At 37.9% G+C, this 14476-nt stretch overlaps 1 protein-coding gene across 1 annotated transcript; it reads right to left on the bottom strand.

The window, feature by feature from the left end:
* Positions 1-6801: 6801 nt before the first annotated feature.
* Positions 6802-9295, bottom strand: LOC107675436 (protein Dr1). The gene is made up of 4 exons (XM_016469772.1): positions 9031-9295; positions 8555-8929; positions 7461-7624; positions 6802-7299 (listed from the first exon to the last, which is right to left on the bottom strand). Exons 2-4 carry the CDS (start codon positions 8772-8774, stop codon positions 7153-7155), a joined length of 531 nt encoding a protein of 176 aa, XP_016325258.1. The 5' UTR covers positions 8775-8929; positions 9031-9295; the 3' UTR covers positions 6802-7152.
* Between the last annotated feature and the right edge of the window lie 5181 nt (positions 9296-14476).

Raw genomic sequence — 14476 nt, 5'->3', positions numbered from 1 at the left:
ATAACTTACCAAAAAAGATTACTTAAGTTACATGTCATGTGACTGACTAATAACCAGCATCAGAAAACCTTGCAAATGTGTTGTTAAATTATTGAAATATTAACTTAAAATCTCAAGGGAAACTTAATTTAAATGAATTAAGTTTTAAATCTAAGCAAGGGGTTCGGCGGACAAAAAAGTATGAAAACCCCTGATCTACTGACTTCAGAGAGACAGAAAGGGATGTAAAGAGCAGAAACTTCATTCATTGTCTATCAATCCACAGTAAATGTTTTAAATGTATTGATATTTGGTCGATATTGAATATATATTGGCCTAATTAGTTAATTAATCTTTAAGAATATCTTGAATATCCATTGCAGAGCAATCAGATTACGTAAAGAGGGAAAGCCAATGGCAAACCTTGCAACATGTGTGGATCTGAAACTGGACCAAACTGGTAAATCCACATTCATTGGTTAACTCTCGCCATTCCTCACATGACTCTGGCCTGACAGCATGTAGTATTGGGACTGTAATTATCTAAATTAATGTAGAATACAATATTATTATTCATGGTGCTGTTTAAGTCTTTACCAAGAAGGTCTTTGATACCTGGAGAAAGGTATCTGTTAAAATAGCTTTTCAAATTGTGTACAACTGTGACCAGCCAAATCTTGACCCCTTGTACAACCAGGCAACATTGACTCGTAACACACCACCATGGTGTGTCAATGGTATGAGTTTGGGGCGGGACTATATGTTTGTCCAATCAACGAGAGATTGGTGAAGGGTTCAGGAAACTTGTTTGAGGTGATTACTTTCAAAATTCTATATTGGAGCCACTAATGGCACCCTTCTTTAAAGTGATAGTTCACCACAAAATGAAAAGATTGTAATTTACTCAACCTCACATTGTTCCAAACCTGTATTGTACACAAATCAATGTTGTCTTGGACCCCAGTGACTTTCATTGTATGGACAAAAACAGTTATTCAATATATTCTTTTGTGTTCCACAGAAGACAGGAAGTAATAAGGTTTGGAAAAACATAAGGGTGAGTAAAAAATTTACAATAAAAAAGGGGGGCGAACTACACCTGTACATTTTATTTTCATGAGCTATAAATCCAATCAGAAAGGCCAACAAATGAATTAAGCATGGAAGGCTGGTAAAGATTTAAGACCCACTGCTGACAAGACACTTCACAGGATCAACAGCCTATAACATCCATGCAACCATTGTTTCAAATGGTATGTAAATACAACATTATATTAATATCTTGTAGCAAACTTTAAATAAATAAATAAATAAAATATGGCACTGAAAGAACAGACTCAGATTTCTTTGTTGTTATGCGAATACCCAGAATACCTATTCCAAGTCTAACCTGAAATGTACTGCCTGTATTTAACAGATCAATGTGCAAAGCCCTTTACAGTAAGTTTACATATCTGGTTCATGTCAGTCGATGAATGAATGTCAGTCAATGAATGAATGAGTGTGTTCTGGCTTTCTTCAGGATGACATGAACTATGTTGTTGAACTTCCTGTGATATGTCACACCTTGATTTGTTATTGCAGAACATTGGTGATCAATAACTCATCATTCTTTCCAAAGCATAAAGAACAGAATAAAACTAGTAGTTCCCATACATGAATAATGTCTTCATATTAAAGGCTATATCTCAGCTGATCTTAAACCATTCAAGCTGGAAACACATTCATGTCAAATAAACAAATGTACCACAAATCTTAACAGCCATTGTAATAATTTTCTGATGGTTGAACATGAGCTTCTGGTTACAGCAACTATCAAACAAGAGACAGATAATATTGACTAAAGCCTGATCAAAACAATATAGTACACAAATCAGTCGTGCAACAGTGTTTATAAACATTTACACAATTACTTACCTCTGAACAGAATATCACTAAATGAGTGATGCAGTACACATACAAACGCCTTTAAACATACTGTAAACATGCGGTCAGTTTGACACTTACCGTATCTCGGCTCAGTAGGTTTAGTGGGGAGGGAAAAAACGGGAATAGAAGAACAACCTTGGTGTAATACTGCCAAAACAGACCGATCTGTCGATGGCAATTCTTCACAAGTATATAAAGTTCGCCTGTAACAACTGTCACCTCGTAAACTTATTGTTATTCTTGACTTGAATGCTCTGCAAAACTCTCTGTGTTTATTTAATACAGCCAAACTCGGAAACCGATCGACCTTTCACTTCTGTACGCGTAAATAAGGCGGAATGGTGGGAACGGTGGAGGACGGGAACGCAACAGTTTCTCTACACGTCCACAGCGGGAATTCTACTACGGCAGAGGCAAAGCTTATGAATATTAATTAGGTCATACTGAGGTTGCCTGGTAACCTTCCGGTAGCGTCCAGGCACGTAACCTGATAATATTCAAGAGCAAATGATTCAGCAAATCGCTCTGGGCTACTGGGAGAACGTCGGTTTGCGTCATTCATATTAATATTTCAAGCCTTAGCCATAGTAGGACTTTCGTCTCCATTATGGCTACAGGAGCGCCATCTGTCGACGCACCATATCAAAACCACCACCCTGCTCAAAGACACTTATTTCCATTTTCATTTTCTGAGTTAGTTATTTGTGTTATGTCATTTAAAAACTTTCTGGCAATTACCATCATGAACACTTATTTAGAACATTTGAAAGAAAAAAAGTAGTAGACGTGTTAGGGAAGTAACACGTAACATTTTAATTATATTTTGCTAAAATGAACGAAATGACTCGAAAAAAGATTCGTTCATTTTGCTGAACGAGACTCAAAGGTCCAAGTCAGTAAAATGATCCGAACTTCCCATCACTACTTTCTTGAGGAGTGGCTTTTTTCTTGCAACCCTTCCATACAAGCCACATTTGTGGAGAATTTGTGTATATTTGAATATTGTTGTCACATGCACACAAATTCCTGCAACTGCTTCAGAGTTGCTGTAGGCCTCTTGGTGGCTTCTCGGACTAGTTTCCTCCTGGCTTTTTATCCAGTTTGGAGCGACATCCTGATCCAGGGAGAGTCTGTGTTGTACCAAATACCTTCCACTTCCTTTTTAGGAGAGAGGTGATTCTTTTTTTTTCTTTTTCTTTTTTTTCCTATGTCTTTCGGACATGTTGGTGTTATATCTTTCACTTGGATGTTATAATTTGAGTAAATACAGCTGGATAAAACAAAAACTGTGTCTGTCTTCATTTCAGGCTGCAAAGCAACAAAACATGATTATTTTAAAGGGGGGTGATTCTTTTCTATACCCACTCTATCTATCTATCTATCTATGTATCTATCTATCTATCCATCCATCTATAATTTTACAATATAAATACGAACAATCAAAATAAATAACTTACCAAAAAAGATTACTTAAGTTACATGTCATGTGACTGACTAATAACCAGCATCAGAAAACCTTGCAAATGTGTTGTTAAATTATTGAAATATTAACTTAAAATCTCAAGGGAAACTTAATTTAAATGAATTAAGTTTTAAATCTAAGCAAGGGGTTCGGCGGACAAAAAAGTATGAAAACCCCTGATCTACTGACTTCAGAGAGACAGAAAGGGATGTAAAGAGCAGAAACTTCATTCATTGTCTATCAATCCACAGTAAATGTTTTAAATGTATTGATATTTGGTCGATATTGAATATATATTGGCCTAATTAGTTAATTAATCTTTAAGAATATCTTGAATATCCATTGCAGAGCAATCAGATTACGTAAAGAGGGAAAGCCAATGGCAAACCTTGCAACATGTGTGGATCTGAAACTGGACCAAACTGGTAAATCCACATTCATTGGTTAACTCTCGCCATTCCTCACATGACTCTGGCCTGACAGCATGTAGTATTGGGACTGTAATTATCTAAATTAATGTAGAATACAATATTATTATTCATGGTGCTGTTTAAGTCTTTACCAAGAAGGTCTTTGATACCTGGAGAAAGGTATCTGTTAAAATAGCTTTTCAAATTGTGTACAACTGTGACCAGCCAAATCTTGACCCCTTGTACAACCAGGCAACATTGACTCGTAACACACCACCATGGTGTGTCAATGGTATGAGTTTGGGGCGGGACTATATGTTTGTCCAATCAACGAGAGATTGGTGAAGGGTTCAGGAAACTTGTTTGAGGTGATTACTTTCAAAATTCTATATTGGAGCCACTAATGGCACCCTTCTTTAAAGTGATAGTTCACCACAAAATGAAAAGATTGTAATTTACTCAACCTCACATTGTTCCAAACCTGTATTGTACACAAATCAATGTTGTCTTGGACCCCAGTGACTTTCATTGTATGGACAAAAACAGTTATTCAATATATTCTTTTGTGTTCCACAGAAGACAGGAAGTAATAAGGTTTGGAAAAACATAAGGGTGAGTAAAAAATTTACAATAAAAAAGGGGGGCGAACTACACCTGTACATTTTATTTTCATGAGCTATAAATCCAATCAGAAAGGCCAACAAATGAATTAAGCATGGAAGGCTGGTAAAGATTTAAGACCCACTGCTGACAAGACACTTCACAGGATCAACAGCCTATAACATCCATGCAACCATTGTTTCAAATGGTATGTAAATACAACATTATATTAATATCTTGTAGCAAACTTTAAATAAATAAATAAATAAAATATGGCACTGAAAGAACAGACTCAGATTTCTTTGTTGTTATGCGAATACCCAGAATACCTATTCCAAGTCTAACCTGAAATGTACTGCCTGTATTTAACAGATCAATGTGCAAAGCCCTTTACAGTAAGTTTACATATCTGGTTCATGTCAGTCAGAATGAATTCGTTTGTTCTGGCTTTCTTCTGGATGACATGAACTATGTTTTTGAATTTCCTGTGATATGTCACATCTTGATTTGTTATTGCAGAACATTGACGATGATCATTCTTTCCAAAGCATAAAGAACAGAAGACCCATACAGGAATAATTTCTTCATATTAGCAGATATAATCTGTCTAAAGGTGACAGCTAAACATCTCAGCTGATCTTAAACGGACAAAAACATATCGTAAACAATGTAGCTGCAAAACACATTCATGGCAAATTAAAAAATGTACCACAAATCTCAACAGCCATGGTAATAATTTTCTCATTGTTGAACATGGGCTTCTGCTTACAGCAACTATCAAACACGAGACAGATAATATTGACTAAAGCCAGATCAAAACAATATCGTACACAAATCAGCCGTTCGACAGTGTTTATAAACATTTACACGATGATTTACCCCTGAACAGAATATGACAGTGCAGTACACATTTAAACGCCTTTATACATATCGTATACATTCTGTCAGTTTGACACTTACCGTATCTCGGCTCAGTAGGTTTAGTGGGGAGGGAAAAAACGGGAATAGAAGAACAACCTTGGTGTAATACTGCCAAAACAGACCGATCTGTCGATGGCAATTCTTCACAAGTATATAAAGTTCGCCTGTAACAACTGTCACCTCGTAAACTTATTGTTATTCTTGACTTGAATGCTCTGCAAAACTGTCTCTGTTTATATGATACAGCCGAACTCAGAAAACGATCGACCTTTCACTTCTGTACACGTAAATAAGGCGGAATGGTGGGCACGGTGGGGGACTGGAGCGCAACAGTTTCTCTACACGTCCACAGTGGGAATTTACGACTTCTACTACGGCAGAGGCAGAGCTTATAAATATTAATTAGGCCATACTGACGTTGCATGGTAACCTTCGGGCAGCGTCCAGTCACGTAAACTGTTAATATTCATGAGCAAATGATTCAGCAAATCACTCTTGGCTACTGGGAGAACGTCAGATTGCGTCATTAATATTAATGTTTCAAAAATTTACCATAGCAGGACTTTCGTCTCCACAGGAGCGCCATCTGTCGACGCACCGTAATATAACCTTCACCCTGTTCAAAGAATACAGGTAACTATTTCCATTTTCAGTTATACAAAGGTTTACACTTCCTGCATTATTTCTTCGTGTTGTCATTTTCTTTTTTTTATTAAAAAAAAATCTGAAAATCACCATCAAGAACACTTTATTAAAAAGTTTTATTTAAAATATTTTAATTAACAAAAACAAAACAGAAAACAGGCTGTCTATAAAACGGGTCGACTTTATTGCTTAGAGAATACAGCTTACAGCTTTTGCAAAGGCATGTGAATACGCTTCTCAGCTATGCCTTACCAGTCATCACAAGATATGAATTAACCACACATTCACAACTGCACTTTTACACATTGCACCTGGAAAAAAATCTGCCATCAAAACATTGTACAAAGTGAGAGTTGCAGAGCGTTCAGTGCGATATGCACCAAAGCGTTCACGTCATACAGAGCGTAAATACCATGAGCAGATTTCCAAAGCCTATCTGGTGACTGAATTTTCATAGTTTTTCTATCTTTGGTACTATGAGACAGATTATTATTCTGCACATGTAAATCTTTTCCTTAGAATACTGTTCTGAACACAGGGCAAGTAAAAGCCTATCTACACATAATCTTTATCTTCACTTGAACTAAAATGAACCAAAAAGCAACATCCTACATTACAAATCACATTCTCTTATCTCACTCAGCAGAACAAAGAGAAATACAGAAGCGGGGATGAACGGCTGTAAAAATCACTTTCCAAAAAATGTTCCCCAAATGTGTCTCTTTAAACTATGTTACAAATACAAATATAAGAGAAATACGCGAATCGCCTAAAACAGGACGCGATTCAAAACACCGGCTCCTGAATTTAACCAATGACAATTAATACGATGCACCTCATGTCACTGCCACAGCACATGACTTAACATTCTTCCCACACACATTGGCAACTTATGGCAACTGCCTTCAATTAAATCAGGAACAAATGAGAAAGAAAAAGAGGGATTTTTGAAAGCTAATAATTCTAGTTAACAAGTGAATCGAGGCAAACATAGCAACAAATCACAGGAGAACACCTATGATTGCTCCTAAACTGTCAGTATGAATTTATACTGGTGATCTGGGATTTAAAAGTTTATATAGAAGAAAACACTGCAGAGGTTCTCTGCTAAGGTTACGGAGGACAGAGAATGTGTATAAGACCGTACATGTCTGTAAATATATATATTTGTCAATCTATCTGTGTGCTTGGAAAGCCAGCCAGGAGTCACATGTCATCCTCTTCATCTTCATCCTGGGAAGATCCGGCCTGCTGAGCGGAACTGGCTGAAGCTGCCGCTAACTGTGCCTGCTGGGCGGCCTGCTGCATCTGTAACCACTCCTGCTGTGCTAACTCAGCCTGCTGCTGCCGTGCCTGTAAGACAGCAGAATTGATCAGAAGAGCCACTTGAAAACACAGCGTTCATGTTGTTACACAATACAAGGCACAAATTAGAAAGCCACAGAGCGCAAAGCTGATTCCATCCATTTCATAAATAGTTCCAACATGCTTTTAAAGCTCTTCCAGGATTTTACCTTGGCAAATAATTCCTGCTGTTGACGGAGAAGCTCTTCCTCAGGTATGCCAAGGTTCTCTAGTCGAGAGCTGGCCTTCCTCCGTTTAAGTGCTACGGTTTTACACTCTTGCAGAACGTCTTTTACTTCTGCGATATATGACCCAAAACCTAGACTTTCAAGCGCTGAGGGGAGGAAAAAAAAAAACATTAACTGTTACATATATCTGTTGGAAACGAAATGTACAACCAGTGACAACAAGAAATCATCATCTTCATACTGTAAACCTTTATCGTGACTGTTACACAATCGCATCTATCCTCTGTGTAGTTTAAATCCATACTGAATGCTAAAATACTGAATTAATCTTCAGACTAATCTGAATTAATCTGTATATTAATACAATCCATGACCTTAGCTGTCACCTAAAAGGTTGTAGGTTCAAACCCACAAAGGGACATCAGTGCAATCACCACTATGGATTTAATAAACATAGTTAAAGGGATAGCTCAAAAATTACATTATCTTATTTTGTGTTCCATAGAAGAATGAAAAGCATACAGGTTTGGAGCAAGTCAAACCATTTTCATTTTTAGGTCAACTCCACTTTAAACCAATCTAAGCCAGTTTAAGGTGGTCCCCCAGACTGGCTAAACTGATCTCCAGCAAGTCTTCAAGACTGAGCAGCTGAAAAGTGCCCAAAACCCCTTTAAAATCAGTCAAACGACTAGCCAGACCAGGGGACAAATGCAGTCTTATCATATGTTTATGTCTATGTTTTTTAAATTGGCCCCAGGCTGGAAGAGCAGCTAAGACCAGCAGACCAGTTTAGGCTGGTTTAAGATCATGAATTATATGGAAAATGAGCCAATGAGTGAACGGTGACCGAGGCTGCCAGTCCCTATCACTCAGGCAAACATCTCATTTTGTGCTCATCTGAAGCAAGAAATATGGGGCTTGGAACAACATGAGTGAGCAAATGAAAGAGCGTTTATTTAAACTACCCTTTAACTCAAGCTTACTGGACAAGCTTTGAATAAAAACCCTACATCGTTCATCCTATTGATTAATTAGCTGTTAGTGATCTCACAATCATCAAGAAGTGACATCCTCACCGTTTATAACATGTTCTGGGGATATAGTCTTCTTCTCGGATTTATTGCAGATCTCGTTGGCCTCTGATGAGACGAGGTGAATGAACTCTGTGCAGCAGTTCACCACCAGCTCTCTGGCATCGTTCGCCACTCGCACATTGGGAAGCGTTTCTTTAATCATTTTATTGATCGCCGCCCTCGGGATCGTCAGGTCATCGTCGTTGCCCGATGAAGAGGCCATGAGGGATGAGCTGCCGAGACGCTTCAGTGTTTGAAGGGGACCGAAACCAGGCGAGGAAGTTCAATGGGTCGTTAATGATGAAACACCCACAGAGGCGGCTTTGTGTGGAGATTCAAATGGTGTGGTTGGCTTTCTTATAGCAGATCACTAAAACACTGTCAGAGAGAATGCATGCTTTTGAATATAGGTTTGAATTCAAATTCAGGGAAAGAGGGTGAGTGTTTGACCAAATGAAGGGAGGATGAGGAGTCGGTACCTTTCGGTTGATCAGTTTACGCTGACTCTCCACATCCACACATCAGTGCTGCTACTGTTCCTGTGCGCGTTTATAATCATGATTCAACTCCGGTCGTTCATTCTCAAGCTGCCTGGGTAAACTAACAGACGGCGCCAGCGTTCGGCCAAAGCCCAGGGCGGAATTGTTTAAGCATCCGACGCTCTTAATTCATTGCTTCACCCACACCGTTAGCGATCAACGAAATTAACCCCAAAATTCATCACTTCCGGATATCCGGTGATTCTTCTGCTTGTTATTGTATCGGGGGGTTGCTCGACACTGCCGCCTACTGTACGAAACCGAAATTACGAAATTTGATCTCGAGACACTCTTTCTTACTACCTTGTTTCTTATTGCCTTTCTTATTGCAACTCGAAATCTTTCAAACCATTAAACATTGTATTGTGTTGTGTATACCCCTGACATTTTGTATTGAAAAAGTACAAAACTGAAATTGCAAGCACAAGATTAGGGAAAGTTACGTGGTTACATAGTTGGGGGTCCAAGCAGCCAGCTGCTTGAGCCTTGTGTTTGTTATGGTTTTCTTTTCTTCCTTCTCCCTTTTTTTTACGGTATATGCATATATTATGCATATTACTATACATTAATACAATTATGTGACATAATATTATATTATAATTAGTACACACAGACAACAGGTGATACACTCCAAATTTCATCAAGTTTAGGTCATGGAGGATGCTATATCAGAAGTGCTTAGCTGTGTGATTAGGATGTTAACTTGATACTTTTGTTTTGATGTTTTTATTTGGTAGAAGCCTTAAAAATGTCTTAAAAAATGTCTTAAAATAGAAATAAAAAAATGTCTTAAAATAGAAATAGGCTAGAACAATTTATCAGAATTGGTGAAAAACTTGAAACTAAACTTGTTTAGATTACAAAATTCGGTTGATCAGTGATCTGATTGGGACTAATTATCACAATGTCACAGTATATGGTAACATGCCCAATACTATTCAACTATATACAAGCACATCATGTGAGTGAGTGGGAGTGTGTCAACCGCAAAGAGTGGCACAGCATCGACATCCAATTGTGTGCGACACTGACCTCATCATCATGAACAGTGTCGTGAAGTGCCTGGGACTGTCCATGCATGTATCCTGAGGGAGAGCACTGTATACAGAGAGTTCCAGTCTGATCAGGATAATCCTGTTTTTTTGGATCAAAGGTACCCCAATCCTACAAAAAGTTTTGAACAACACCTACTGACAATTAAACCATGTTTGGATGACTGGATCTAATCCTATTTCTGAATGTTTCTTTTGAACAACATTTTCAAGAATTGATCTAAACCGATAGCTGAAAATCTGATCAGAACAACTGGGCTAATAAGATCATTTCTACTGTTATTTAAAGATCATGACAATTGATGCCCGAATGCAATGCACTTTTTGAGAGAACTGGCCACAAGGTGGTGCTATAACAAGTGATTTTAGATTTTTGTATGTAATGCAGAAGCTTTATTCAAACCTGTTCTTTTTCCCTTTGAATCCTCAAGTGCTGGTAATCTAATGGCAACATGTTTCACTGCTGCCTATAAAACTTTCCATTTAGAAAAAAAAAAAAAACTCTTTTCGAGTGAGGAAAATTAACTTTAGCCCTCTGATGCATTGTGGTCACTACAGTGGACAGATATTTGGAAGCCATTTTGAACCATTTAGATGTAGCATCATGTCCCAACCACCAACTGGCGAACCCCCAAAGCGTTGTCTACGATTCCATTTAATTGTCTTTTTATCTATTTTTTTTTGTTTTGAGAATCTACTGTATAAACACAAATCTCTTTTCTTTGGTAATTGGTTTAAAATTGGTATTATTTTTGCATCACAACCTTTCAATCAGAATGGTTCAATATGTAATTATTCTGGGTTCTTAGATAAGCATGAAATTCCTGTTAGTCCAAAAGAGTTTGCAATTGTTGCTGATGCAGTGCCACATGGAGTTCTCATGCTTTTTAGAGGTCTTTTTTCCCCCCAATCTCTGTCACTCAGTGGATCTATGTAAAACATTTATATAAGTAAACAGTGACTTTCATCACCTAAATCAAAAAACAATAAGAAAATTAGAGTTTTATTTCAAGAGGAGTCTGTTCCTGTGCCTTATGTAATTTCCAACTGGAATGGTTTTGTAAGCAATATTCCCTGGTAGAAAGTTTGGTCATTACCTCGCAAATACCTGATAACCAACAAAATGAGAAAAGTTACATTTAACCCTTTCATGCATGGTGTCCATGACAGTGGAGAGATATTTGTAAGCCAATTTGAACCATTTAAGATGTAGCACCATGTTCCAGCCACCAACTGCCGAACCCCCAAAGTGTTGTCTACGATTCCATTTAATTGTTGTCTTTTTATCTATTTTTTTTTGTTTTGAGATATTGCATAATATATTCAAAATGGCGGCAGGAAAAGGGGATGCCCCATGTACCTCCGGAATAAGTGTTAAATACTTACAAAAAATATTTTTCAGTTAAATAGGATGTCAGAAATAGATGCATCCAGATTTTAACAATATTTTTCTTGTACATTTTTTTCTGTGACAGAAAATATACCTGTCCACTACAGTAGACATCATGCACCAAAGGGTATAATTCTGCCTATGGGCCTATATATAGGTTCTGCCTTATTTTGTGTTTTATTAAAATTATAAATTATATTATAATTTACACTTGAATGGTTTTATTGAACAGAAATATTAACTAGTCTTTATTTCAATGCTTACAGTCTATATTTATTCATTAGGTAATATAAAAGTGTAGACATGTATACATGTATACTGTATTTTTATACCTTTGATCGTCCACTACACTGGATATGTACATAACTCCCTCAAAACATAATATGACAAAAAAAATTTGGCATGATTTTTCACTTGTTTGAAAGTAAAAACAAACATGTAAAAAATATTACTTTGTGATTTAATAATTCATGCATCAGAGGGTTAGACCAGACTTCAGTTTTCTAAAACAGTTGAGCAGAAAACACACAATAGTGGAAAATGTGTAGAAATTCTTTGTACAGCACAGACTTTGCACAAGTTAGCATAAGAGACTTCTTTAAAAACATTACAAGTCTTACTGATCCCAAACATTTGAGCGTATATATTCAGAAAACAAAGCAGAATTTAAGGTTGTGTTTGTATATATCTAGTTTAATTGCTTTTACGTGCACACAAAACTCTGAGTATCTTTGAAACAATTTTGATGCCTGACCAACTTTGGCAAATCCAGTGAATATTTCATCCTTGAAAGCGCTCAGTGTATCAACATTGTACCTTGTTAGCACTAGCTAACACCCATTTACCCTAACTGCCACAAATAAAAACTGCCAATAAGATTACTAGATGGAAAAGTGCTTAAAGGTTTTGTGTGTAATATACACCAGAGAGTTAGTGAACAGACATGGTCCATGAGCATGGCGTCTGAGTAAGAGTAAGCGTTTGGATGGATAGCTTCAGCATTTAGCCCCTTCTAGTAGATCCCTTAAAGGGTGGATTTGGTTTGCAGTAGTTTTGTCAGAGTGGTTTGTTCCTCTGCCAGACAAATTTGTACTTCTTCTCTTTAAGTTTCTCATCATCATCATCATCATCATCATCATCAATGATGTTTAGTGAAGAACACTTCAAGCTTCTTTTCTGAGCTCCTGTGGCACTGACTACTGGCTCTACCAGTGAGGTTCACCTTCTTGCTCAATAACATTGCTTACATCTTTACAGTTGTGGTTTCACCATCTCCAAAAACACTTTAAAGGGGTCATATGATGCTACATGCAGTTTTACAAGTAGTTTGAACTGAAATGTGTGTTGGCAGTGTGTGTACACAACCATCCTAAAATGATAAAAATCCGCCCAGTGTTTTTTTTTTTTATCCCGACATCTGAGCTGCTGAAGATGCAGTGGATTACGTTTGTTTTTGAAGAGAATGCGCCCCCGATCTACATAAATGCGTCTATGTTCGCGCGAATCATTCCTGATCCAGCCTCATCTACAGAACGAGTGTAAGTTTTTTTAATGCATCTTTGCAAATCGCCTTTCCTAATACTGTGCTAATTAGCGAGTTTCACGATGAATGCGGCTAAAGTAAACAGTCCCCCAGAGAGCAGCTCAGAAGAGAGGGGCGGGATCAACAGAGCTCATTAACATTTAAAGGAAAATGCTACAAAACTGCTGTTTTTGACAGGGCAAAAAAGGGTGTTTTTACACTACCATTGAGAAATTTTAACCAAACTATGTTACAGACTTTTCATTACGACCCTAAAGAATCATATCAACTTGTGGAAAATGGGCATCCTATGACCCCTTTAAATACCATTCAGAAATTGGAAGAGATTGGAGAAGATTGGCTGGAGAGATTATTCAGCCTTTCTCAAAATACCTAATGTCAGGATTGGACCTGTTTTGTCATGTGTTTCAGTTCCTGTTTTGCCTTATTTGGTCAAGTTCCTGTCCTCATTAATCTGATTATGTTTCATTGATGTCACCTGTGTTCCCTTGATTGCCCTGTGTTTAAAAGTCCTAGGCTGTATCCAAAATCGCCCCCTATACCCTCATTCACTATTCCCTACATTAGGTCACTAATTAAGTTCTCTTGAAGGAATGACTGAAAACAAGTGAGTGAATTCAGACACTCAGTGCACCAGAAGGACTGCCGCTTTTGCATAGTTTGTGCTGCTGTTTAATAATCATTTACAACTGGCAGCTCCAGTAGTAAGATTAAAGGATTTATCTTGAACTCTGTCATGGAAATTATGTATAGACTCTGGTTAAACTATTTAATAGTCAATTTACAATGAATTTGTACCTGTATTGTATTGCGCTGTATTACGCCATGGATGAGCACGTTGTGAAATGAATTCAGCTGGATGATTCGGCCAAAGAGTATAGAAGACCAGCTGTGGGCGACATCTTCTGGCGAGATGCAAGAATTCATTTGGCACACGACTCTCACAGTGCATTATGTTGGCTCAAGCTCCCATTGTGGATTATCTCCTGTGTTTCTTGATTAAAGACTGTTAAACGTTTCCTCGTGACTCCGGCGTGTTCTCTCAGCAGCGTAGCGTGACAGAAGACCTGACCCAAAAACAGTTACCTCCGTGTTTTCCCCTCTGTTTGTTTTCTCGTTTTTCCCAGTATCTTTTTTTTTCCGTTGTGTTCCCTGCATGGATGCCCTCCTTCGCCCGGAATATCTCCTCCTGCTGGAGCAGGGGGAGAGGTCACTCGAGGACCATACTAGACTGTTCCAGCTGCTAGCTAACACCACCAGCTATCCGGACGACGCGCTCTGTGCGTTCTACGATGCAAGTTTAAACACCGCATGCAGAGCGCCATCGTCCGAAGATGGTCCTCGAGCTTTCACCGCGTTTGTGGAGTGGATTCTGGCGAGAAACGAATCGCCTCTCACCGC

Source organism: Sinocyclocheilus anshuiensis, unplaced genomic scaffold (genome assembly GCF_001515605.1).
Source record: "Sinocyclocheilus anshuiensis isolate Anshui unplaced genomic scaffold, SAMN03320099.WGS_v1.1 scaffold1696, whole genome shotgun sequence".
NCBI lineage: Eukaryota > Metazoa > Chordata > Actinopteri > Cypriniformes > Cyprinidae > Sinocyclocheilus > Sinocyclocheilus anshuiensis.
This window is presented reverse-complemented; position numbering and strand designations above follow the sequence as displayed.